This window comes from Rhamphochromis sp. 'chilingali' (genome assembly GCF_963969265.1).
Source record: "Rhamphochromis sp. 'chilingali' genome assembly, chromosome: 10".
In the NCBI taxonomy this organism is placed as follows: Eukaryota; Metazoa; Chordata; class Actinopteri; order Cichliformes; family Cichlidae; genus Rhamphochromis; species Rhamphochromis sp. 'chilingali'.
This window is the reverse complement of record NC_137937.1, coordinates 12,679,024-12,706,974: the sequence shown is the minus strand read 5'-3', so window position 1 is coordinate 12,706,974 and position 27,951 is coordinate 12,679,024. Positions and strand designations below refer to the sequence as shown.

Below are 27,951 nucleotides of genomic sequence, written 5' to 3'. Positions count from 1 at the left end.
TTGCACGACAAGAAAGAAATGCATTGCAAAGACTTTTTGCCCTATTAATTATAAGCAGGATATCAGTATATTTATGGCTGGTCAGATTTTTAAAAAAACAACAACAAAAAAGATTAGATTCAAAGTATTAATAAACGAGCAAGGAGAATGCATTCGTGGTATACGGAGTGACATTAATTTAGCTGAAGCTGAATAATCTTTGATAATAGTATGTTTATATCAGTGATGCCATTCCAGGGGGAAGAGCATGTCAAATTATTCAAAATCTTTTCTCTGTCCAGTCTGTTGCTCTCAGACATGACAGAATTTAAGTTTAACATGAGAGTTTGCTTAAATTCAGCTTTTGAGGAATGGCCTTCCTCTCATCCTACTGCGATCCCTATTTAAGATCCTAAAAAATGCTCATTTTCTCTCACTGCTCCGTCACTCTTTATTTGACTGTAACAATCAGCTTTTGAGATAACGGTGAGAACAAAAGGAAAACTTGATTGGTTTATAAATGGGCTTGTGAAATGTAAGAACGTTGTTTCATTGATCAAAATGAGGCTTTGTCTCCTTGTTTTTCTTGTGCTTCTGCTGTTTTTTTCATCAAACTGGACAGGATGATTAATCCTAGACTGATTTCATTCATTTTGCTCTTTATTTGTCCAAAGGGGAAGCTTGGGAGAAACAGCTTAGAAATGAGTAATCTCCATATATATCAAGATGATTTGTTTTGTAATGAGACAGAAAAAACAGGCTATAGTGAGCAGGATTTTTTTCTTTTTCCTCTGGGATGCTTCAAATAATGCGTCACAGACAGTTGCTCCTCAGCTGGGCTGGAAATTAACAGTATTATTGAAGCATTTTATTTTCCTTTTCCAGCTTTATATTTGATGCTTCATTACATTTCACAGAGAATTATTACACTTTCTAATCAATTGCATGTATCCGACAACAGGTTTTTGTATATACAAAAAGTTAAACCCATGTTTCAATAACAAACCTTTATATTTAACTAAGCTATTAAGCTACTCTGCATAATAGGCATTTTAACTTTTAATTCTTTAAATATATTTTAGTGATAATACAGATAACTGCATTTACTCGATTCTATTTTTTAACTTGTTTCTTTGTAGTGTATCTGCTTTAACTTTGCTAAAGGACTTCTAAACGTCTTCCATGACTGTTGTTTTGACAGCGAAAGCAGAGGCAATGATGTTTGCTCTGTGCTCACAAAGTGTGTTTAGGAGCAGGGCAAGAAGAGAGCATCTGTAGCTCCCAACAGGCCACAGTTGGAGTCTCAAGGCTGGCTCTGGCTTGAGGGTTTGCCCGGAGCTGTGTGTCTCCCTCAGCGAGGCGCAGGTAGTCGGTTGTGTTGCTCATCCCTCGTCGAGGTTCATGCAAGGAGCATTTCATGCATCTTTGTAGCTTTGTTCAGCGACCCGGAGAACACGGTTTCTGATTTAGATCAAGAGCGTTCAAGTGAATAAATGAGTGAAATGAGTTGTGTTGACAAAAGGGAAAGACATAGTGTCACAGTGGTGCTGATTACTAAAGCAGAGATTGCGTTTGTTTCTGATTCGGTGCTTCTGATCTGCATGATACAGACCTGACTGCTTAGTCATTGTTATTCTGTAAGTATTGCCTGTAGCTGCGTAGATGATAGATGCCTGTGGGTGGCTGTTCCAAAATTCAGAGGAATTTGAGGCATCCTCACTCCCAGATCCAGTCTTGGGATAATTGAAGTTATGTTTTTAATGCTTCAGTATTGCTCGAGTTCCCTCTCTCACGCCCTTTTTTCATGTCGCTGATGCATGAACAGTGCATCTTCCTTACTCTAGGAAAACATGACTTCTAGTGGCATAAACTACAAAGATGATTTGCATGATTACTTTGCAAAAGCCTGTGCTTGTAAAAAAAGAGACCCCAGCAGAGATTTTTCACCCGCTCGCTCAGTGAACACACTGTAAATAAAATCTTTATTTGTATTATCTGATTGTATTTAGCTGTTGTGCAGGTCGTATTCTTGGCAGTATTGCCTTTATTGTTTTTGTAAAATGAAGTCTGTGAATGAGTGCACAAGCCTGCAGACACGTCCCTGCATTTTCACTCCACCCATTGTGCACAGAGGAAGGTTTTCACTGCTAAGTATAAATCACACATTTTATCACTGCGACAAAATGCATCTCAATTAACTAAATATTGCAATTATTTGCTGAACTTATAGACCGAAGCCTTAAAGATCGCTAAGATGTTATGTGTCCCATAAAAAAGACGATGCACTGTCTCTTCATTTGTGTGTCTGTGCCCTGTATGCACTGAAAGTTTTGATTTTTGTTTTCCTTACCTTGATTTTCTAATCTGTTCAGAGGGCTTGTCAGTGAGTCAGTGAAGCAGCTGCTATCACGTGTGAGTGTGTGGATAAAGTATATAAAAAAGGACTGGTTTCACTGATCAGCCTATACCTTTGATACTAACATTTCTGACATTTTCATCATCAGAAATTAAGTTTAAAATTTCTTTTGGGGACTTCTTTTTTCAAATGAAATTTTGCACACATATTCTCTTTGCTTTGCTATTTCATTTTTCTCCATGGCCATCTCCCACACAGACAACAGCCAAAGGTGCACATCGACTCCAGCCACCCCAGTGGTGCAGTACTTAACACATAACGTAAATAGATGGAGATACATCCAGAACTCATTAACTCTCATTAACTGTATTTCTCTGTCGTCCCCCCCCCCCCCCCTTTTTTTTCCCACCTGCACACCCACAAATACACACAGGCACGTAAGGCTTTTTGCAATCTGCATGCACCAGTATGAGAAAAGCACACAAGCGAGAAAGAGGAAGGCTGAATTAGATTACTTGGGATCACTGTGGCATGAAAAAGCCCAGAGATAAGTTCCTCACCCTCCTCCCTGCTACACTCTTCGCTGATAGAAAAGAGGAAGTAAGGTAATGTAAGAGCAATGCCATCAAACCCCCTTTACACACGCACACACCTGCAGGTGTGTCGCCATCACCATCTTGCCTCCGAAAGGGAAAGCAAAATCTAACATCAAAACAAAACTGGTCTCTGCACATGGAACTGAAGTTGCCATTTTCACAAAAATGGAAAACGTGGAGCAGAAGTAGTCTTTAATGGTATGTGGGTTGCCCTAATGCTGCCAAAGCAGCATGGGCAAGGAATATCTGAGAGGGTATTATGATGTTCAGGAGGCCTCTATGGATTATGCCTAATGCTGGGGCTTTCCGCTCCTTTCCAATCTACTGCCCACTAGCCTCCTGCTTGATCCCGAGTTTTCAGCTGCTAGCCGGCTGCCTGCTACCTTGCTCTCTAATCTAGCCAACCAACACCCCATGTGTTAGGTTCGGTCTGCTTCATCTTTAGCCAAGTACTCCTAAGCTACTCTTAGTACTAGCCGCATCCACCCTTCCACGGACACTTTTATTCTGTGCCTTGAAGTTTGTGTTTGTGTGTGTTTTTCCTAACACGCACTCACACTCTGATGAATGCATCTGGGGCAATTTGAGGTTCAGTATTTGACTGGTAGATGACCTCCTCTACCTCCTGAGCCACATCTGGGCCTTACTTTTTCATCTCAGATTCCCGGGAGTCATATATTTTGAGACTGAGCTTACTTTCAAGATGATTTCTCAATAAAAAGTAAATGTCAGAACTCTCTCTGTCATTCCGCTTCCTGGTCAGTTGATGTGACCACTCAGAAACACAGAACAGTTTCTGTGTTTCAATTTTATCCCACAACTTAGACATTCACATTATTCACACTCTCATTACACATACATATAGGATCTTGGGGGTGGGCACAATCACGGAGTCCAAATCACCATCAGGGTGTATACCTCACCCCTGACGTCGTTGCCCACCTCTCAATTTTAAATACACTTAGTCATTGAGGGTTAGCAGGAGGGACTATGCGCTTACCTGCTGCTCCTTGGCAGGTAGCTCCATGCCCTCCTGGGTTTTAATTGCACCTTAGAACACATATGCATCAACACTACAATGAGCGGGTGGAGGGAGGTTTGGAGTCTTCTCCCACCCCCATTCTCTGCGGCCTGCTGGAGCGGGAGGGCTAGTAGGAGGAGTTGGCCGTCCGGCTGCGGTCTGGAGTGTGGGGCCTCCCTGCTGCTGCGGAGTCGGGGTGGTCTGCCTCTCCCCACCGCAGGGAAAAGGGTAACACCACCTGGGTCTGGGTGCAATTCCCCCCTCCAGGGGCAAGGGTACCTAGACCCGGATTGTAGAGTACGCTTGGGGAGTGTGATTGTGTGTACAGCGTCTCTTTATGTCTGTCTCCACGTTGGTTGAGTGTGGAGTGAGTGCATATGAGAGCATGAGGGTGGGAATGGATGTTTGTGTCTGTGTGTGCCTGTATGTCTGTGTCTATATGTCAGGTTGGGTATCAGACGCCACCTCTCTGGGGACACCTCAGGCCCTCCAAGGTTTGGAGGCCTATCTCCACCCACCACCACTTCCCCTGCCGGTGGCGGACTCCCTCAGGTGTCGGTGTGTTGGTGGTTCTTTGTGTCTGGGGGTGGGCGTCCGGGTACACACCGGCTCACTCCCTGGCGGCCGCTTGTCGGGGCCTGGGGCCTGGGGCCCGCTCGGGCCCCCTTTGGAGGTGGGGTGCCCCCGGCCTCTCGGCCTAGGGCTCGGTCACTCAGGCGCAGCTGGGGGCCGGCGGAGCTCACGGGCGCGTCACTGCAACCCCCCCTGGCTTCTGCTCCGCGGCTGCTGAGTGAGCCCTCATCTGGGACTCTCCTCAGCTCTTACTGGAACAGTGGCGCGGCTGCCCCTCTGTTGGTCTTCCATGGTCTTTTGTGTTCTGGGGGCCTCTGGATGTCTGGAGTTTTGATCTCCTCCATACCCGCTTCACACCCTGGAGGACGGGGCTGAGGCCCCCCCACACTCCCTAGCAGATCATTACATGGAGAAACCTTTGGAATGCAAGCATGCTGATCCACACAGGTATGCACACATGGGTATTCACAGACGCGGACTAAAGCTTTCTTGGCTGCTGCCTCAAAGCACACTGTGCGCTGTCTATCTTGCGTGCTGCACAATATTGTTTATTACTTAGTAAATACTGATATCTATGACTAGCTAGTTTATTGTGATGGTGCTTTGTTTTCTCTATTATTATGTTGCTCTTTGTTGTTTGCTGTCTCCTCTGTTTGTTTGTTTGTTTGTTTGTTTGTTTTTTCTCCATACAGGTGACCCAGGAGTTTTTTTTTTTTGTCTCTCTTCCCCCCCCTTCTCACCGTCTCTTCTCCCCTTTGGTTTTCTTTCTTTCTCTCCCCCTCTCTCTCTCATTCATTCCCCCTGTCCTATTTATTAAAAAAAAAAAAAAAAAATGACAAAGGATGAACTGAAGCTCTGCCATCACGTAATGTCGCATAAAAAAAAAAAAAAAAAAAAAAAAAAAAAAAAAAAAAAAAAAAAAAAAGAAACACAGAACAGTTTGTTTGGTCACCTTTATGGATGACATTCCTAGATCAGCTGATGCCAAGTCGAGCCTGAGTTACTCTCTTCTATCCCTGTTGCTAATCTTCTTCCTGGTTCAGTCAATGTCTCTTCTGTTCTTTCCTTTTCTTCTTGGGTTGGGTGAAACCTCCTGTTTTTTGACTGATGTCACATATAGTCCCAAGTCTTTATTCAGGTCAATCCTGCCTTCTTTAGGCTCATGTTAAAACTGTCCTGTGGCAGTGTACAGGTCTGTTGGCCCTGCCAGTCTCACCTCTTCGGTTGCTTCTTACTATGATAGTGATACAGAAGCTCTTCTAAGAATTTGGACCACACGGTGCAGTCTTTGCTCGACAAGAACATCCATAATCCCACCAGTTATCCTTCTTTTGACTGCTTTTGTTAAGCCGCAGCATCTCAGGAACATCACACTGTTTTGCAGATGTTCTGATCCAGTCACTTAGCCATCACAATTTGTAACTTGTCCTATTTGCAACCTTTCCAAGTCACTTTAATCTCTATTGGCTTGCCCGGTTTACTTCCTTCCAAGAACTGACTGTTATTGTCTAAAATATCCCATGAACTGTCTTCTGTTCTGACATTAAATTGTTCTTTTCTCCTTCTCTGAGCACACAGCATCAACTAAAGGATACTTGGGTGAATGTATCAAGGAGTTTAACAGTTTAAATTATCTAACAGTCAGAAAGATTATGGTTATTCAGTTTCTCATTTGTCTCAAAACTAATTGTTAATGTTTATACACTTACATGCTCTTACATCTATCAGAAACACTGATACTCCTTCACAGTACAAACCTGACGGCTGACCAAATTTAATATATAGTTGCGTTTTTAAAGGCACAGCCAGTAATTTTTTAGGTTATTTAATAGAAAATGTATATGCTCTACAAAAATATACATAGAATAGTGTTTCATTACATCTTCCAATAAACTGATGCATTCTCATAAACCCATAATTAATCTATTAAAAATACACAGAAGATTGTTTGCTGCTTGTGCAAGCTGCCATGATCCCCCACCATATTTGAGTACAGGACTTCTCCGTAATCACATTTATAGTACGTCAAAGGAAAAGACGTGCTGCAAAGGGATGTTTATATTCTTAACATATGAAGGATCATACTGTACCTTTGTTTTATCATCACAGAAGGGGTTCGCTTCACCAAAGAAGCTAAAATCCGAAGGAATGCGACAGTGCCACTGACATCTTATTAAAATATCATTCACTTCCTCCCCATGACTCTAACATACATAAACATCCTCATTTATTCCTGTTATTGCCACAGTTACCTGTCGTGTCCCTGTCACCACAAAAAGAGCTGGCTATGCAACAACACCTGAATATAAGCTAGCATTATGCTAGCTAATGTAAAAAATCTGACTTTTTCTCTAACAAACAGTACGATTACATTCTCACATTGTATGAGAGTTTATTTGCTAAGCATCGCAGCCTAGCGCTAGACTGTGGGTGCATAATGGCCTACTTTAAAGAAAGTTTTACTAATGCTGGCAAACAGAGGCTAACAGAGGCTAACAGTAGGTAACGGCACAAAAACAGCAGCATTTGCCGACAGTTGAGCATCTCCTCAGCTGAACTGAAATGAGCGTCTCTTACTCACTGACTCATATCAGACTCCTTTCACAGAGTCTTATAGTCTCTTCCAGAGTAAATAAAAGTGGGTGCTTTTCACCTGGCATTGACAGCTGGCATAAACAGTGGACTGACAGCCATCCACTGATAGGGAAAAGCTCCGGGACAGATCCAGATCCCAGCCAACTTATAAACTACATTCTAAAATGAGCTTTTCTTATACTCTTCGGTGACTTAAACATGTTTTTCCTATAACAGCCATTGTTGCTATGGTATGCACTTGATAGCAAACAACTCAGTTGACCGCAGTGAAAATTTTACACCCTGCAAATTTAGGGTATATAAAATTTTGTGTCACAGAAATATAAAAATGTGACTTGCTGGAGCTCCAGGTAGCCAAACCACTAGCTTTTTTTTTGCGTATTTATTTGCATTTGTCTTTCTCTATTATGGATATTGTTGTAATTTTTTTAAGGTAACCGTGCTTAAAAATCAGTAATGTTGACATCACATTGAAGTTATAGATAATATGGAAAAAATGGAAAAACAAGCGCATAGAAGAGCAGAAGCAGCGGATGGCAGACAAACGCAATCACAGAGGGCAATTTTCCAAACTTCATAAAGCATGCTGAAGGCATCTGTTGACACAACAGCTTCTCTAGAAAGTGTTTTTCATCTGTAATTAGCTCTAATTAGTCTAATAAGCTGGAGTGAATTTTGTCACTCGTACTTTAAAAACTGCTCTAATTGTTTTTAGAGCAGAAATCTCATAAACTCAACGCAGATCCATAACTGACCACGTCTCTAAAGGTTATAACGTAATAAAGCTAATGAGTATTAGTAATGGGAAGCTGATTTTTGGTTTGATCACATTTATGGTCTATTACTCCAGCGGCTCCTCAGACCCATTCCCTCCCCATTTACGGCGTGTTCTAAATTATTGCGCCCTTGCTTGAAGTGATTATTATAAAAAGCTCCTTTTATTTCATTACCCATGCCAAGTGAATGGCTCTGCTATGGGTGACGCTTCTGGGAAAGCACTGACATCGTTTTGAAAGATGAGCGCTCCTTTTTCTGCTCTCTTTGAAGAGGGCTCCTCCTGTGTGTTGTCACAGATCCACCTGCACTGGGAGGGCTTAGAGCGCTGCTCTCCACTTTGTCACCAATTTCAAACTGTGAAGCAGGAGTTCTGCAAATGCAGCAATTATTTCAAAAGACGAAAATGAAAAGAGTACTCAAAAGTTTCCGTCAGTTTAGAGCGAGGGAAGGCTTCTGAACTCCCTCTGTCGACTGTAATACCACTGTGGCTGTCCTAGCTTGTCTCCTCTTCCCCCTACTTTTTAGATGCTTTCTTCTTTTTTGAGACCTTTTTCCACTCTGTATTTTTCTCCTGTTTGCTCCAGATGAGCATAAATTTATTTAATAACAATGCAGATTAATTGCCTCCCTTCTCAACCTCCGCCTCCTTAATGCGGGCATCCTCCATTTCAGTAAAAGTGTGAAAAAGCTTTGTGGGTTTTTTTCTGTCATCTTGAGATGGATTTCAAGGGAAGTAATTGGATGCCTGAGCAGATTCCCCTGCACAGTAGGAGGCTGGTCCATTATCTTTTACCATCGTAAAGTAATGTGCTCCTGTCCAGGCTACCCTCATCATCATTACCCATGCTGTGGATGCCCGGTGATGGAGAGGGAGCGGGAGGACAGGGCATACATCATATCTTGACTCATCAGTCTTCCTATTCCAGCCGAGACACCAAACTGTGCTCACTCACACGAGCATTCTCAGGCATAGAGATGAGGAGAAATGAAAGAAGCCGTTAGCTTTCACGTACTGCTTCGATGTATTGTTAACCAATACATCATCACCCCGGCCCTCTCTGGCCACTTCTGCTCTCGCATGATAAAGTCATCTATCAGCATCTTCCAACCAATGTTTTATTTTACTCCTTTCTATTCCATTCCCTCTGTTGCAATGCATATCTTTTCTCTACCAGGCAAGTGAAATCTGGAGTGCCATTCATCAAACATATAGTCAAACATAGAGATGAGCACTTACATCCCAGCTAATCCTGCAGAAAACCCATCAAGGGCACTGGTAAAATCATGCAAGCTGTGTATTACACAATCATGCATTGTACAGTTTTCACAACCACCTTCCCCCAAAACCCATCCCACCTCCCAAAAACCTGATTTTGGTCTTCTGAAAAGCTTAGCCACTTTATTCCACTACGGCCAAGCCTGTGTTGGATACCCCTGCTGTTTTAATGAAACATTGCATTTTCCCCCTTCTCATGAGTCATGCAGTTTACAATAAAGAGCTGATGGATGCATCCCAAGCAAACAGTCCATTAGCATCTACTACAGCTTAGAGGCTGATGATGAAGTGGTAGCACTAATTGAGGAGCTGCCGTATGCACGTGGCACACTACATGTAATGCTAACTAGGTCGGACGATTGTGACAAATGCTTTTCTAAACCATGATCTGAGTACTCGAGACTGCGTGCCTAAACATTTTCTACGTGCCTTTGCTCCTTTGTCATCGCAGGATGTAAAAATGCTCTCGATAGGGACTGACACCCCATAACTGCACTTACGGCGAGAACAACCATCTTTTCACTGCACCACTGCACACAAACGAGCACACACACTGAGGTTTTTATGGCAAAGCCATTGTCACTTGGATAGACTTTAAAGTCATTTTATTAAACAGAGAACAAACATTATAGGTGAGCAGGATGATACCTCTCAAAGCTTGCTCATTACAGTGACATTTGCAAATTAGCGGGTCACCATTAAGACAGCTAACCTTTCCGCTGCGGTTTGGAAAGCTTCTCTACAAGTCAGGTCAGAGGACTTGTTTACTGTGCCACTGCAGATCTCGGAAGATGGTCTCCGAAGCGTTGAATAATTCATGCATAAAACACCGTATTTGTGCACAGCCTTATTTTCCAGCACCTACAGAAAATGCCCAGGACCTGCACCGCCCTGTGGAACCACTTATAGTTTTGTTTTTCTAATACATTGCGCTGAACCTAAATCGCTTTCGCTGCAGACCTCTCTATCCTGACTTTGCCAAGTTGAGCTGAAAAAAAAGTTTGTTCAGCTCAAAAAAGAAGAAAAAAGCAGGGATGACGCAAAGGGCGGGATGCAGACTGACAGATCAATTTCAGAGTGACATGTGTCCATATCTCACATCTCCCCATGATTGTTAACATCCTACTTCACATTCCGGTCCAGTTCTATTCACTCTGACTTTAAATCCTTACCCACTGAGGTTTGAAAGGAATGTGTGTATTTTTTTTAGCAGTAATGGACTCTCCAATAGAGCTGACCTTTGTGCCTGTTGAGAGAGGTCTGTGTCCAGAGGGCAGCTAAGCCAGGCTAAGCCAAGCTAAGCTGGCAGTATGGATCTCGATCAGAGACGGGTGAAGAAATCAGACAGAGATCAAGAGGTCATTCCCCTACAGGCATTGCTGGCTGTTGCTGAAGAACTCTTCATCGATCGGCTGTGTGTGATAGATATCGGGCTGAAATTGAGCAGACTGGCACAGGCGGGGTTGTTTCCCTGCCTTCTGGCCTCTGGGCTCTTACACAATGGGCGAACAGCAGGGGCACGCACGAGGTGTACAGGAGCCAGCATCACTCAAAGCACCGACCGGCTACCTCCCCTGAGCCCCCGCAGCTTTCGCGCTCATCTCTAGGCGAGCTCAGAGCTGATTGTGTCCATGGTGGCTGACCTTGATTCTGGGTTCTGACTGTTATGGAAATTCGCCAGGGACGTCTTCGCCTCCCTTCTGACCCACTGATCTAGATGTATTATAGGTATAGTATTCATGAGAACTGCAAGAGGATTCGTCCCATAAACTTAAAATGCAGAGCTTCCGCAGGCAGCCATGTTTTATTCACAAGCTCCCTTTCTCAGCAAGGGTGGCAATTCGGGGCCAACGGGCTCTTGAGGATGGCTCTGTCCTTTTAGGAGCAGTCCTCAATTATCCACGTATATTTAATTTTGCAAGCACAGACACTAATAAGTCTGTTAATGTATTTTCATGGACAGGCAGGTTTACAGATTGCCTGAAGATGAATAGATGCAGCAGGGTTTTATAATTGAATGCCCGTTCACAATGTCATATTAAACTAAATATGTCTCCCTTTGCAATGCATTTGTGTAATTTTTTTTCCAAACTTATTTAGATCTTACGACATTAACCAGAGCCCACAATAATAATAATAATCCACACAGGCTAAGGAATGAGGCACAAATAAAGCAATTACCTGTGGAGAGATTTGGCCTGTCTACAGCATGTCGTTGTGACACTTCCACATAGTCAGAGTTTACCCATAACTTATGTGCACTCATAAATAATTAACATTTGAGAGCAAGTCAGCGTGACTAAAAGATCAATACTGTCCATAAATAGTTGTGCGAATCCTCTTGCATAACTGTGCAAGCAGATTAAATGAGAGGAGTTCTTCATACATCACTGGTTGCCCTTCTTTTGAAGGGTGTGAGGGCAAGAAGACAATAAAGAACAGAAGGAAGATGATTTATTCTTTTACTTCACTAAGAGGCACCTCAGTCAAGGACCCGACTATCTAAATGGTTATATAGTCAGATTTAGACGGAAGAGGCTCAGAGGGACTTCAAAGAGTCGAAGCAGCAACAAGGATTCAGCTAAAGTATTCACCAAATAATGAATATTTGAATAACTTGAAATGGCTTCATTCGCTGTATAGCCAATCGTCACAATCAGTTTATTTTTTTTGACAGTGCATATGAAACATAAGAAACTGCAGGCATTAAAGGCTCAGCTCAGTATAAAAAGTGTAATAGTGGGAAACAAGTATCCATCCATCCATCCATCCATCTTCATCCGCTTTATCCGAGGCTGGGTCGCGAGGGCAGCAGCCTAAGCAAACAGGCCCAGACCTCCCTCTCCCCAGCCACCTCCTCCAGCTTATGCGGGGGAACACCAAGGTGTTCCCAGGCCAGCCGAGAGATATAATCTCTCCAGCGTGTCCTGGGTCTGCCCCGGGGCCTCCTCCCGGTGGGACATGCCTGGAACACCTCACCCAGGAGGCGCCCAGGGGGCATCCTTGTCAGATGCCCGAACCAACTCAGCTGGCTCCTTTCGATGTGGAGCAGCAGCTGCTCTACTCTGAGCCCCTCCCGGATGGCCGAACTTCTCACCCTATCTCTAAGGGAGAGGCCAGCCACCCTTCGGAGGAAGCTCATTTCTGCCGCTTGTATCCGCGATCTCGTTCTTTCGGTCACTAACCACAGTTCGTGGCCATAGGTGAGGGTAGGGACGTAGATCGACCGGTAAATTGAGAGCTTCGCTTTTACACTCAGCTCCCTCTTCACCACGACGGACCGGTGCAGCGTCTGCATTACTGCAGCTGCAGCCCCAATCTGTCTGTCGATCTCCGGTTCCCTTCTCCCATCATTCGCGAACAAGACCCCGAGATACTTGAACTCCTCCACTTGGGGCAGGAACTCATCCCCGACCCGGAGTGGGCACTCCACCATTTTCCAGCTGAGAACCATGGCCTCAGATTTGGAGGTGCTGATCCTTATTCCCGCTGCTTCACACTCGGCTGCGAACTGTTCCAGTGCGAGCTGGAGGCCCTCACCCGATGAAGCCAACAGAACCACATCATTCACAAAAATCAGAGATGAGATTCTGAGGCCACCAAAGCGAAAGCCCTCCGCCACTTGGCTGCGCCTAGAAATCCTGTCCATAAAAATTATGAACAGAATCTGAGACAAAGGGCAGCCCTGGCGGAGCCCATCACCCACTGGGAACGAGTCCGACTTATTGCCGGCAATGCGAACCAAGCTCTTGCAACGGTTGTATATGGATCGAATGGCCCATAGCAATGGGCCAGACACCCCATACTCCCGCAACACCTCCCACAGGACACCCCGAGGGACATGGTCGAATGCCTTCTCCAAGTCCACAAAACACATGTAGACTGGTTGGGCAAACTCCCATGCACCCTCAAGTATCCTCGAGAGGATAAAGAGCTGGTCCAGTGTTCTGCGACCAGGACGAAAACCGCATTGTTCCTCCTGTATCCGAGGTTCGACTAGCGGACGAACTCTCCTTTCCAGCATCCTGGCATAGACTTTCCCAGGGAGGCTGAGGAGTGTGATCCCCCTGTAGTTGGAACACACCCTCCGGTCCCCCTTCTTAAAGATGGGGACCACCATCTTTAAGAAGGGGGACCCCGTGGACTGGCACCCCGGTCTGCCAGTCCACGGGTACTGCCCCTGACCTCCACGCAACATTGCAGAGGCGTGTCAACCAGGACAGCCCTACATCGTCCAGAGCCTTCAGGAACTCGGGGCGGACCTCATCAACACCAGGGGCTCTGCCACCAAGGAGTTGTTTAACTGCCTCAGTGACCTCACCCCCGGAAATTGGCGGGTCATTCCCCTCATCTCCAGACTCTGCTTCCTCCTCAGAAGAAGTGTCAGTGGGATTAAGGAGGTCCTCGAAGTATTCCTTCCACCGCCTGACAATTTTCTCAGTCGACGTCAGCAGCGCTCCGCCAGCACTATACACAGTGCAGGTAGAGCACCGCTTTCCCCTCCTGAGACGCCTGACGGTTTGCCAGAATCTCTTCGAGGCAGTCCGAAAGTCTTTTTCCATGGCCTCTCCGAACTCCTCCCACACCCGAGTTTTTGCTTCAGCCACTGCCCGAGCCGCATTCCGCTTGGCCTGTTGATACCTGTCGGCTGCCTCCGGAGTCCCACAGGCTAACCAAGCCCGATAGGACTCCTTCTTCAGCCTGGTGGCTCCCTTCACCTCTGGTATCCACCATTTGGCTCGGGAATTACCACCACGGCAGGCACCAACCACCTTGTGGCCGCTGCTCAATGCAACAGCTTCGGCAATGGAGATGCTGAACATGGTCCATTTGGACTCAATGTCCCTAGTCTCCCTCGGAATGCTGTTGAAGCTCTGCCGGAGGTGTGCGTTGAAGATCTCACAGACTGGGGCCTCTGCTAGACATTCCCAGCACACCCTCACTACGCGTTTAGGTGCACCAGGTCTGTCCAGCGTCCTCCCCCGCCACCTGATCCAACTCACCACCAGGTGGTGATCAGTTGACAGCTCAACCCCTCTCTTTACCCGAATGTCCAGAACATATGGTCGCAGGTCTGGTGATACGATTACAAAATCGATCATCGACCTACGGCCTAGAGCGTCCTGGTGCCACGTGCACTTATGGACACTCTTATGTTCGAACAAGGTGTTCGTTATGGCCAAACTGTGATTAGCACAGAAGTACAATAACAAAGCACCGCTCGGGTTCAGATCAGGGAGGCCGTTCCTCCCAATCACGCCTCTCCAGGTCTCGCTGTCGTTACCCACGTGAGCATTGAAGTCTCCCAGCAGGACAACAGAGTCTCCAGGTGGAGCACCTTCCAGCACCTTCCGACCCCTATGGCGCCTCCTACGGGTGGTGGGCCTGCGGGAGGATGGGCCCATGTCTCCTCTTCAGGCTGTGCCCGGCCGGGCCCCATGGACTAAGGCCCGGCCACCAGACGCTCGCCCTTGGGCACCCTCCCCGGGCCTGGCTCCAGGGCAGGGCCCCGGTAACCCTATCCCGGGCAGGGTAAACTGTTCCCTCGATGTTCTTTTCATAAGGGTCTTCTGAATCGCTCTTTGTCTGGTCCCTCACCCAGGAAACAAGTAGCATTATTTATTTATTTTTCGAAAATGGCCACAACAGACCAGAACTTAAGTTCTTATTTTCCTGATTTTCAGTTTTTAAATGATTAAACCAACATGCATGTAACTTGTTTTCATTGTGGTATTTGATAAATGGTAAACTTTTGCTGTAATCACTGCATACAGCACATCTTAGTTCTCCCATGATGTTGTGAAGGGGGTAGACATGGAATGGATGTACTGTATATAAGCAGAATAAAGCTGTTACCTTACCAAAGCTGCATATGAAAATGCAAAAATGCATTCAGACACCCTACTAGGTCCCTACTAGGTACCAGTTTTCAGCTGTATCTATGTTAGAATATCCCCGGTAAGCCTATGGAGTATTGTATTTCCACTAGTGAGAATGTACTGTTGTGTGTTACATTGTGCAGAGAGCAACAGCAGACAGTGTCCTGACTCGATTCTGGAGACGTAGTTCAGAGTTCTTGCGTGAAAACAGCTTAAAAGCTTAAAAACACTGGACCGTAATTTCTATATTGTACAAGTGTTTGAATATTACTAGGCAGCTGCTAGAGAAACAGCTGACTAATTATGGATGTTCACAGTGATTATGAAGTACATATGAAACAGCTGATGCTAATCAGTTGCCTCTTTTCCTACCGAGGCAGTGACGGTGCATTTTAAAGGGGAAAAAACGGCACAAAACCCAATATACACTCTTTCACGCATTGACACCTTTCATGGCTTATTTTTATTCTGTACTTTAATAGGGAAAAAAGGTACCCTTTCTTTGATATCTCTTAATTATTGACTGAGGTATCTACAAAAGTGGCCCCCTTAACAATACATTTTATTCTGAGGTGCCAGTTCATCCATGTCCATGTCCTCATTACATCTCCTTTTAAGCTGAACAGATCAAGTATCAAAGCAGCCATCAAGTTAATCTTCTCTCTGCCAGCCACAGCCCACAGTAATGAGCAGATCAGATCTCTGACCGGCATGTACCCCAGACAGGGCACTGCTACTGAAAGGCGGTTAGATGTCTTTTAGGAGGCAGTGAGGGTTGACTGCCAAGCAGAGATGGGCCGCGTACCGCAGCCACCTTTATCCCATCAGCTGGGAGGAGACAAGGAAGAGGGGGAAATGAAGGCAGGAGAGTAACCTGTTCTTACTTGGAGAAGTAAAAGTGGGATGAAAAGAGAACGACGCAAGGGAGAAAGAAAGAGAGAGAGAGAGAGACCCTCATTAAAAGGCACTGTGTTGGCTTCACAATCATCCCACCACTTCAATGCGCTGTCATGCAGTGATGTATCGCTCTGCATGGCGCTACCAAGGCCTTTATTCCCACTCTCCTCCATGTTTCTCTGTTCTAGCCAATTAAACGCCCACTAGAATCGAGGGGAGGAAGTGCCACATTGAGCATTGCACAATGTGGAGAGAGAAAGCTGATGAAAGGACATGTCTCTTTTAGTCTGCTTAATAGCTCCAGGACACTGTCTGAGTGGCGTTTAATGTCTACAGCATATTCGCCGTTCCTGTTGTCCCATTTCAGTTTCTTCACACGTACATATACTTTATCACCAAGGGATGAAAATGTTTATCACAACTATGAATATTTCATTCACTGTAGTTAAGCTGACTATTGGCAGGCATCACGGCTGTCTTAATGCACCTGCTCTTGAAATGACATGAAAGATCATAAAGAGGCTCACATCCAATGATGAGTCGTCAGTCAAACCAAAACACTCGTAGAATTTTTCAACGCTGATGTCTTTTTCTTTCTCTTTTTTTACGTTTTTGTTTTATCTTGGCATCCTGCTGGCTTCAGGACAGCCACATTGACGTGGGGGTTGACACAAACAGGTGCACACGCTAAGCATTTACACTGTATTTACCACACTCTCCTCTGTCTGCCGCGCTATGAATAATGCAGGCCCTAAAATCCTCAACTCGACAATGTGTTTGACCTGTTCATTTGTAGCTGCAGCGCCGATGGCGGGGTCAGAATATGGATGTGTTAACGCCGGGCTGAAGCAGAAGTTAATCGCAACAGCGGGACGGGACAGGCTTTGCTGCTTCTCATGCTGCCTGTGTCACTCAGGCTGACACCATAAATCTCACTTATTTTCAGATCCAAGTGAGACACGGGCAGAAATTATGGCCCAGAGCACATTACCAGCCTCAGCAGCGTGCTGAATGCTAACAGAGAGATCCTTGATAAAGCAGACAGGCAGTTCTCCTGCACCTTATTGGACAAAAAGAATCCCATGTATTAGACTTGAGGGGCCAGACCGGCTCGTAAGTAAAGCACAAACACCGGCGTCAACAGGTGAGATGCAAACTAACATTCAACCCACATACTTAGAGGTGTCTCTAAAGGTATCGGCTAAAAATCTATATAATGCATGCAGAGGTGAAGGACACCACCGTTCAAACCTGAGAACATCTTGATTGGTACAATACAGTTTCGGGCCAGTTCTCATTTTTATTGCTGCTTCGCATGAAGGAATAAAAAGTACTCCGTTTTTATTAAATGTGTGTGTCATTTTCAGATGCATGCTGCACATCACTGTTCTAAATCAATGCTCACTGGAGATGGTGTTTCAGGTGTGACTAAGCTATAGCATCTTTGCCTGGCTGTCATCATGAGGATCTGTTTTGTTAAGGGTCTTTATAAGAAAGCCTAGTATCTTTTTTTCCTCCCTGCAAGGCCTCCTAAAGAAATAATATTATCTGATAAAGATAATCCCTACTCCCCATTTAAAGGCGACATTGACACATGACATAAACACAGAATATCCTTAACTGTACGTTTTGCTCATAAGTCAGTAGCCATGCTGCCGACGTTCACAGTTACTGTATGTCGCATATCGTTCTCGTCATTTCTCCTGATGAAAACATTGTTTGTCACCGCTCATCTTAGGCCTTGTTATTCTTGTAACAACAGATCATAAATCATAAATAATTTAAAAGATAACATAGTGGCAATACTGCATTTTGACGTGATGTGTTAATTTGTTAGAGTTGTAATCTGCTGCATTCAGTACAAAGGAAGCTCGCTTCGTAACACGACACAGAAACCAATTATTTTATAGCGTGTCTTATTTCCTGTTCAGCCAATTTCACATTAAATGCAATACGTATTTGGTCCTATCAAAGGCTGCTGTTTTCTCCCGCTGTTTCTGATACGACGCAGAGGAGGCCTTCAGAGAAATCTTTACATGCTAAAAGTAGCACTGGTATTATAAATGGCACATTCAGAACTATCAAAATAAAGCTTGCATCTCAAAGACCAGCCTGATCTATAGTAAGAACACGTGCATTTCTTTTAGTTTCGCAGGCCCATATTTCATTGTCTCTTCATTCACACTTTTTTAACCTGCTGATGTTCGCCACTGGTCTCTATTATGTGTTTAATTGCGCTGTCTATGTCCGAGCTTGCGGACCGCTGATGCATCACCGTGCGATCCCGCTGTGGCTTATTACTGCCAGGCTTCGCTCTCTACAGCTCTCAGGTCATATCCAGCTGCTGTAATCTAACATTAGCGCCAGCTTTCACCAGGTCCCCACCATTTACCCTATCATATATTATAGACGACCCTCTGAAAATGGAGGAATCCCAGCAGACGTGGAATTAATTTACAGCATTCCTCGGTTTTAAGACGAATTGAATCAAAGTCAGTGGCACAGCAAGAGAAGGGTTTATATTGCTATATAACACTGTCACAGTCTATAAAATTGTAATGAAACGCCATTTGAAGATTAAGTGGGTTTTTTTGTGATTCATCGGTATCTCTTGGCTCAGCTAATAATCATTTCACTCCAAAGCTGAATGATGCTACAAATGACCAGCCTTACAAACGACGAGCTTTCTTTCAATCAAACTTAATCCTCCTTTTCTTTTTTTTCTTTCTCTTTGAATGAGCTCCATTGGAAAGCTCACAAACAAGTCTTTGGAAAGCGAGTGCACGGCTCTTGTGTACTTCCCCGGTGACTGTGGGATATATATGAATATGGACAGGAAGTCAGCCACTGTAGATTGGTCCTGTCTGTGCCTGTCAGGTTTAGCAATAAAACACTAAACAAATGAGACGTTTAATTCAACAGGCATCACTCAAGAGGAAGATTTCTCTGTTAAAAGGGGGGAAAAAATAGTAGGAACACATCTTCAGTGCTGGCAAAGCTTCAATACAGTGGGGACAGAAAAAGATGCCTTTGGGTTCTCGCCTATTGAAATCAAGGAAATCTGAGCTTTTGTGAGACTGTCTCTTTAGCAGAATGAAAACATCTTGAAAATAGAGACTTTTGTCATGCTTTACAATTAGCTGAAGTCCCTTAAGTTCACCAGGCGCAATATATGCATGCTCTACACTGTAACTATTGAAAAGTACACTTTGACCTTAATAGCGACTATTTACTGTGGCGCTCAGGGTTCTGTAGCAGTTTGTGTAATTGAAGTGCAATTTCTTTGGGCTGAATAGGCAGAAGAGACAATCCAATGTGCTTTGGTGACTTCAGAGAGAAAAAAGTTAACTCAGACTTATCTTAATTGGTTCCGATTATCTTCTGTGACAATGCTGGTGTGTATATGTGTGACTGCGTGCGTGCGTGCGTGCGTGCGTGCGTGCGTGTGTGTGTGTCTGTAATGAAAGGTTAAGATTTCTGTTCAGAGTAATGAAGCTGTGCCAGTGGACTTAAAGGACCGGGGCTGTCTGATCACTGATGTCATTTACTGGAACGATCTCTACTGCAGTCCAGGGGCAAATTGGAGCATTTGGTTCTTCTGTTTCTTTCACAGAGCCTAGTTAAGTGTGATTGGGCAGCAAGTGCCAATTTATACATAATGGAACTGACTAGTGTTGGCAGGTTAAGTTTGACTTTTATGAAAAACATTGTAGGTAAGGTATGGGAAAGATAAAGGATAAGATAAGATATCCATCAGTTATTAGTCTGAAGGTTTATCCACAAACGATTAACTTTCATTTCTAAGCTGTTACTTTCCAACTGTTTCTTTGCTTTGATCTCTGTCTTCTTTTTATATCTTCAGGACTCTGAGATTCTGAACACCGCTGTATTGACTGGAAAGACGGTGGCTGTTCCTGTAAAGGTGGTGACTGTTGGAACTGACGCCTCTGTTACTGACGTCTCTGAAGCGGCGACATGTCGCTCAACAGATGAAGACGTGGTCAAGGTCAGTAAGATCAACTTCTGAAAAGAGGGGGGGGAAAGACTCCCGCAATCTCTGCTCTCGCATAAACACCATGCCATCGCAGGCTTCAGATTAGTTTCTGTTGGTGTTTTTCAAAGAGTGACATTTTATTTATTTATTTTTACATGAGCTGCTACAGCTCAGTGCAGTACCAAGGTGATGCCCTGTGCAAATATGACTTCAGATATATAGACAGGCGCAGTACTAGTATGTAAAGGGTTTGCATTCTTAAGTAATGTTGTGTATGTGTCTACTCTTCGGTTTTAGTTCAGTTTGGTTTTATTTAGTTTCCAGAGTGGGTTTTATTGATTCAGTTTGATTTTTATTGTTTGAAAAAGTGTAGTTTTCTTTAGTTTTCATTATTTTCTGTGTTAATTTTACTATTTTAATTATTATTGTATGAAAGGCATATGTCAAGATTTAGGAAACTCTATACAGGTATAACAATAAAAACACAGAACTTGTTGAAAGCAGTTGACTCCCGGTCTTGCAGACATCCATCAAAGTCTCATTAGGCAATTTGGGCATATTTTATTTTATTTTATTTTTGATAGGTTTTCAACTTAACATCATTTTTTTGTAGTTCTTTACTTTTAAGACTAGTTTTTATTTTTATATTAGTTAACAAGATTTTGGTTTTCAAATTTTATTTTATTTTAGTTATCTATAATATAACCTTTATGTGTGGATATACCTGCAAAATATGTTTAAATGCTTAATAGTAAATCTGTTAAATGTGAACAACATGTAATCTAAAATGTCTGTAGTCCATTTAAGTTAATCAAATGCAATTTGCAATGGAAACTCAAATTGCCATTATAATTAACCCACATATGAGCCCATGTAATTATATTAAAGATTAGGTAGGTAGTGCATTTTTTATAGAAAGTGTTGAAATGATGTTTAGTACATTTAGCACACATGCACCCTGAAGAAAATGAAAACAAACACTGGAAAACAACATGAAAGAGCATGTTTGATATGCAGTGACAACTGACAACTTTTTCTTTATACGGTCCCTTTTAAACCTGCAGCATGAAACCAAAAAACAAAAAAGTGTAAAAGTGGCTTTGCTATGCAAACAAAGGAAGTCACACTGAGACGGGATCCAAGAGACTCAATGCAAACCCAAAGAAGAAACAGTCACATCAGTCAGCACCCCCACGGCTCATTTGGATGAGTGTGCAGGCCCGTGGACAGAAGGTTTGGCCCTTCCTGCAGTGTCTTGGTTAGATTCTGCCTGAGGCTCTTTGCTGCATGTCATCTCTCCTTTAATTGTCCCACTATTTTTTCTGCCTCTACTGGCTCTATCCAAAAAGCCCTACAATGAAAATGCCTTTGGTCTGTTTCCATTTCCAAATGGCTGTGATGTCAAAAATTAAAAGCTATAGTAGACGAGAACATTTACCATAATTGATCACCTTAAATTGTCTTAAGTGTGTTCTGGAGGACGATTAAGTGAAGAAGGATGCTTCTGCTTTAAAAACAAAAAGCCCCACCTGCAGCATACTTACTGTTGCTCACTCAGGAGGGTTTTTTTTGATAATCATAGCCTGTGATCGTATACATAAAGGTGACAGATTGTGACCTGGACGATTAGGATTAAATAAACACAGAGTGACTTTAACATAGAACAGTGAATCACATCACATGAAATGGTGCTTCCACTTACTTCAGCCTCCTAAATTACAGTAAATTATAAAGAAATACCAGGTTACATGATTTTTCTTTAAAGCTCTTTGGGAATTTGTGCAGTTTACACAAATTTGTTCTGTGTAGGAAGAAATAAGGCTATGTCTGTGCTTATTCTGGGTTATCATGTTGACAGCTACGTGTAAGGCTCATGCAAAGCTCACCATATGAGCTGCATTTACTGTGTGTGAATCTATGGAAATGTTTTTTCAAGCTCTTCTATTGGCTGTGTTGTCAGATTGAGGCAATTTTGATATCTCATTTGTGTCATTGTCCTCTTTTTTTTTCACTTAGCTTGCCTACATCACCTTATACATGTTCACACAATCCAAAATAAGTGTTACCTCTGGCTCAGATCCAGCACTCTTTCAAAGAAAGCCACGTTTCTTTTAGAAGGCATATTTTTGTTTTCCAGGTGCCTCCTTAGCACAGTCCAACCAAAGCCATAGGAGTGATAGCTTTTGCTGTAATGTTGATTAACAAGTTATTCTTTCTTCAGGTTGCCTCCACTGGCTGTGGTTACCCATGGTTTGCTTCATAAATCCATATCCATGTAACAGATTTAATTTTTCTCCTCCTGGGCAACACTGACAAAAGCCTTTTAAGTGTATAGAACTTGCCTCTGTGTGAAGAAAGTACTGATACTGCAAAATAACAATTCATTCATAACATTTGCAGCATTAATAACTTGGAGCTCTGTCTTCACGCTCAGCATTAAACAATTTCTTGTTTCAGAACTGAACTGTGAATTCTAGTCAGAAAAGATGTGCGGTATATCAGCAGCTCGCACAAATAAAAGAATCATTGAAATAACAACAGCAACACACACATTCATGAAATTGCAGGGATAATCTTCCATCTTCACATTAGCCATGAAGGTCGTGTTATGAGCGAGCTCCTGCAACTCCTGCTATCGTCGCGCAGCATAATCATTAGAAACCTTGCTATGTGCAAACCTTTTCCTTGCACTGAAGTGAGCGCTGAATCTTATGCAGAGATGTCTGAGCAGCTTAATTGCTTCTGTCAAACCGGCTCTGTGTACAAGCCAGAGACAGACTCATCCTACCTTCATACTCCCTACTCCCATCGCTCATATCTGCCTTGGATTGTGACTGTCTGGTGAGTAGTTAATTTCCTGGGCTAGATCCAGAGACAGCCTTAATGTCCTCTGTAAGTATTCTCCCGTTAGCTGCCTAATGCGCCTGATTAATGTGGCGGTGGATCCTCCTGGACGTTTACGATACTTTGTAAAGAAGAATGACGGAGAGCGTGTAACTCGCAGAGGCAGTTCCACCCTCGGCGTGGCGCGACACATACCCAGTGGTGAGGGTGGAGGAGGGGTTAAAGGGCCTGCTGATTAAGTGGCAGTGTCCCCTTATGTCGCAATTTTGATTTAAGTCTATTCTGGCCAATCAGAGCGCACAGCAGGGCGGTATAAGCACGCCTGTGTAATTGGAGGGGACAGCACGATGTCAGCTGCCATGTTTTCCGTAATTGTTTCTCCCTAGATTAGTGGGGTGTTGATCAAATTCCTAGCAGGCAGTTACAGTAATTTCCTTGTCATTAAGAATACCGTAGCAGAGCTGTACGTTAATAAATACCAGATGTTTACAATTTTTTTATTAATTTAAATTTTGTAGGCTTTTTTTTGTAGTTTTTTCATTTAGCTACTAGATATGGTGAGTGAGCCCTGCACGTTTTTCGGTCAGGCATCGCATAGCCTGCAATTCGCTGCTCATGCAGCTAAGTTGCTTCACACCAACTAAGTAGAGTCAGAGATGAAGAGACTGTCAAAGCACTTCAGTCTCAGCAGACTGAGTGTGGTGAGAGAAAAAGAGGCTAACAATGAGAGCTGATAAAGAGCAGGGACTCCTCTGACATCTTTATCTGTTCAAACACACTCCCGCATCGGGAGCACTGAGTCCTATCTGCTCCATGACTGACTGTAACCAGGGGAAGGACACCGCGCTCGTACAGACGTTTAAAAGCTTCTTTAAGCCGTCGGTCTGTGTTTCATTGCACTGTATTACAAGGTACCACTTTGTACGTTCTCCGTACTTGGCGTAATAACACAGAGGAAATATCCACTCATCCTTCACGTGTCCACTTGAAAATGCAAGGCCTGTGCAGTTCTTTTTTTTTTTTTTTCTAAATGACATCAGAAACAGCAGTATGCGACATTACGTGATGGCAGAGCTTCAGTTCATCCTTTGTCATTTTTTTTTTTTTTTTTTTTTTTAATAAATAGGACAGGGGGAATGAATGAGAGAAAGAGGGGGAGAGAAAGAAAGAAAACCAAAGGGGAGAAGAGACGGTGAGAAGGGGGGGGAAGAGAGAGAAAAAAAAAAAGAACTCCTGGGTCACCTGTATGGAGAAAAAAAAAAAAAAAACAAACAAAAAAAACAAACAGAGGAGACAGCAAACAACAAAGAGCAACATAATAATAGAGAAAACAAAGCACCATCACAATAAACTAGCTAGTCATAGATATCAATATTTACTAAATAATAAACGATATTGTGCAGCACGCAAGATAGACAGCGCACAGTGTGCTTTGAGGTAGCAGCCAAGAAAGCTTTAGTCCGCGTCTGTGAATACCCATGTGTGCATACCTGTGTGGATCAGCATGCTTGCATTCCAAAGGTTTCTCCATGTAATGATCTGCTAGGGAGTGTGGGGGGGCCACAGCCCCGTCCTCCAGGGTGTGAAGCGGGTATGGAGGAGATCAAAACTCCAGACATCCAGAGGCCCCCAGAACACAAGAGACCATGGAAGACCAACAGAGGGGCAGCCGCGCCACTGTTCCAGTAAGAGCTGAGGAGAGTCCCAGATGAGGGCTCGCCCAGCAGCCGCGGAGCAGAAGTCAGGGGGAGTTGCAGTGACGCGCCCGTGAGCTCCGCCGGCCCCCAGCTGTGCCTGAGTGACCGAGCCCCAGGCCGAGAGGCCGGGGGCACCCCACCTCCAATGGGGCCCGAGCGAGCCCCAGGCCCCAGGCCCCGACAAGCGGCCGCCAAGGAGTGAGCCGGTGTGTACCCGGACGCCCACCCCCAGACACAAAGAACCACCAACACACCGACACCTGAGGGAGTCGGCCACCGGCAGGGGAAGTGGTGGTGGGTGGAGATAGGCCTCCAAACCTTGGAGGGCCTGAGGTGTCCCCAGAGAGGTGGCGTCTGATACCCAACCTGACATATAGACACAGACATACAGGCACACACAGACACAAACATCCATTCCCACCCTCATGCTCTCATATGCATTCACTCCACACTCAACCAACGTGGAGACAGACATAAAGAGACGCTGTACACACAATCACACTCCCCAAGCGTACTCTACAAACCAGGTCTAGGTACCCTTGCCCCTGGAGGGGGGAATTGCACCCAGACCCAGGTGGTGTTACCCTTTTCCCTGCGGTGGGGAGAGGCAGACCACCCCGACTCCGCAGCAGCAGGGAGGCCCCACACCCCAGACCGCAGTCGGACGGCCAACTCCTCCTACTAGCCCTCCCGCTCCAGCAGGCCGCGGAGAATGGGGGTGGGAGAAGACTCCAAACCTCCCTCCACCCGCTCATTGTAGTGTTGATGCATATGTGTTCTAAGGTGCAATTAAAACCCAGGAGGGCATGGAGCTACCTGCCAAGGAGCAGCAGGTAAGCGCATAGTCCCTCCTGCTAGCCCTCAATGACTAAGTGTATTTAAAATTGAGAGGTGGGCAACGACGTCAGGGGTGAGGTATACACCCTGATGGTAATTTGGACTCCGTGATTGTGCCCACCCCCAAGATCCTATATGTATGTGTAATGAGAGTGTGAATAATGTGAATGTCTAAGTTGTGGGATAAAATTGAGGCAGAGGCAGCCAGAAGGGGACGGGGGGGGGGGGGGGGGGGGGGGGGGGGGGGGAGGGTAGCCTCCTCTGCACCCTGGTGACATACCCCCACTCCAAGGCCCTGCATGTGTGGGTGGTTGTGGAGGAGTGGGAAGAGGGAGGCAGCTGGAGATGGGGAGGGAAACATGTAACCGTAACTTCTTAACAGAAGTTCTCTGATGGTTAGATGTAGCCTTGAAGGATGCCCTACAGCGTGCTTTTCATCTTTCTCACAGGGGCTTTCAGAACTTTTTGGTCTCTGGTCATAGAGTCCACTGCTGTTGATAGCTCGCTGCTGTGCAGGAGACTTTTTAAAAGTTTAAGAATGGCTGGTGTAATAACAAATGTTATAAATAGGGGGTAGCAATTCAAGTTTGTACAAAGAAAAAAACAAATAATTATACCATGAGTAATTTTAAGTAGTGTGCAATCAGTTCAGTTACAATCAGAAACTGTTCACAATGTTTGTGGATCTGCACCAAAAATGTTAAAATTACTATTGTTTATCACTTGTCCCTCCTTTTCTGTAAAATACCTATAAATGTGCATTACTTAAAGTTACTTACAGTATAATTATTTCTTCTTCTGTATTTTACTCAAGTGTATCTATTAGTAGATGTTTGTAAGTAAGTGTAACTACATTGTAATGCCAGATAAATTACACTGAAATTCCTTTTAATTCTAGCAGAATTACACCCTTAGTGACAGGCCGTATTCATACATGCCAACCCTCCCGATTTTTCCGGGAGAATCCTGAATTTCAGTGCCCCTCCCGAAAATCTCCCGGAGCCATCATTCTCCTGAATTTCTCCCGATTTTCCACCCGGACAACAAAATTGAAAAACCATATCGCAGAATTCATAGTGCGGCCCAGCCAATTCCAGTTTCCAACAATGACGGCAGCTACTTAGTTTAATATTACTCTTATTTCTCTTTCTGGGTCGCAAAATAAACTTTTAACATATTTTCAGGCGAGAATGTAGCTGTGTAAACTTCAAATATCTGAGCTGGCGAGAACACCAAACACCCGACACATCGTTTTCAAACCCCCGCAGTCTTTCGCTACTCGGGTTAAACATGATATATAAGTCACTTTGATAACTTAAAAATGTTATTGTTTGGCTTTTTCAGTGTTTTATTTGTTTGTGAGTAAAATGGTTTGGCTGAGATTAAAGTTATTAGATTAGGTTAATTTTAACTTTATTAATCCCTCGGGTGGGTTCCTCCGGGGTTTTCACACAGCTGAATAAAAGTCAAACAGAAAACTGATTAAACAGAAGTGTGAGACGGTCAAGAATTTACGCCAGTGCCCGGTTATATTTTAGATAGCAAGGAGCAGACGGCAGAGTTTCACTCCACCGAGAGAGCTCGTGACGTACTACCCGGCTTTCTTTAGACCGCGAAGGCCGGGTCCTCAGGTGGAAGCAGCCTCTGAATTTGGACACCCAGCCGTTTCTGGCCAGCCAATAATAACAGTGACATTTAACTTATTTTATCCAATAAATAAACACTGTAAAATTTATTTATCAACCCCCCAACAGCCCTTTTGAATGTTTCCCTAATTCTGAGGTCTCAAGGTTGGCAAGTATGGCTGTATTCTAAAGTGCTACTGAAGTTCCCAATGATTTGGCTAGTTAGATTCCATCCATCCATTCGCTTCCGCTTATCCTTTTCAGGGTCGCGGGGGGTGCTGGAGCCTATCCCAGCTGTCATAGGGCGAGAGGCAGGGTACACCCTGGACAGGTCGCCAGTCTGTCGCAGGGCTAACACACAGGGACAGACAACCATTCACACTCACATTCATTTGCACATTCACACCTAGTGGCAATTTGGATTATCCAATTAACCTATCCCCACAAGCTGCATGTCTTTGGACGGTGGGAGGAAGCCAGAGTACCCGGAGAGAACCCACGCAAACACGGGGAGAACATGCAAACTTCACACAGAAAGACCCCGGCCTGATGGTGGAATTGAACTCAGGACCTTCTTGCTGTGTGGCAACAGTGCTAACCACCGTGTCACCGTGAGTTAGATTCCATTCCTGCGTAAATTAGAGTAAAATTCAAGCATAACATAAAGCCTGATTCTTCCAACCAGTGAATTCCATAGTACGTGCTTCAGAAACACTTAAAATAAGATAAAAACTTTTTAATTTAGCTGATGTTGTCCCCTTCAAGATCCTCTCCTTTTGCAGTTCTGGACTCTTTCCAGTGCTGTTACTCTTACAAATGTGTGAGTTTGTGATGCATGCTGAATTTCATGCACTGCATCCAAAAAGTGATTTTGAGGTGTAGGACAAAGAGAGGTGCTAAGTGACAGTTGTGTTCATACAGCCAAAATATTTTGTACACAATGCCCTGCTCCACAGTTCAGGCCATTTGTTCTGAATATTCATAAATATAAAAACAATCATAAGT

The 27,951-nt window shown here is 44.2% G+C and overlaps 1 protein-coding gene across 1 annotated transcript in view; it reads left to right on the top strand.

The window, feature by feature from the left end:
- The window catches only part of LOC308403983 (transmembrane protein 132C), a 172,188-nt gene that overhangs the window by 123,737 nt on the left and 20,500 nt on the right, over positions 1-27,951 (top strand). Inside the window, exon 5 of the mRNA XM_080893796.1 lies at positions 19,812-19,955. Coding sequence (XP_080749922.1) covers positions 19,812-19,955 — 144 coding nt within the window. The remainder of the gene's footprint in view (positions 1-19,811; positions 19,956-27,951) is intronic.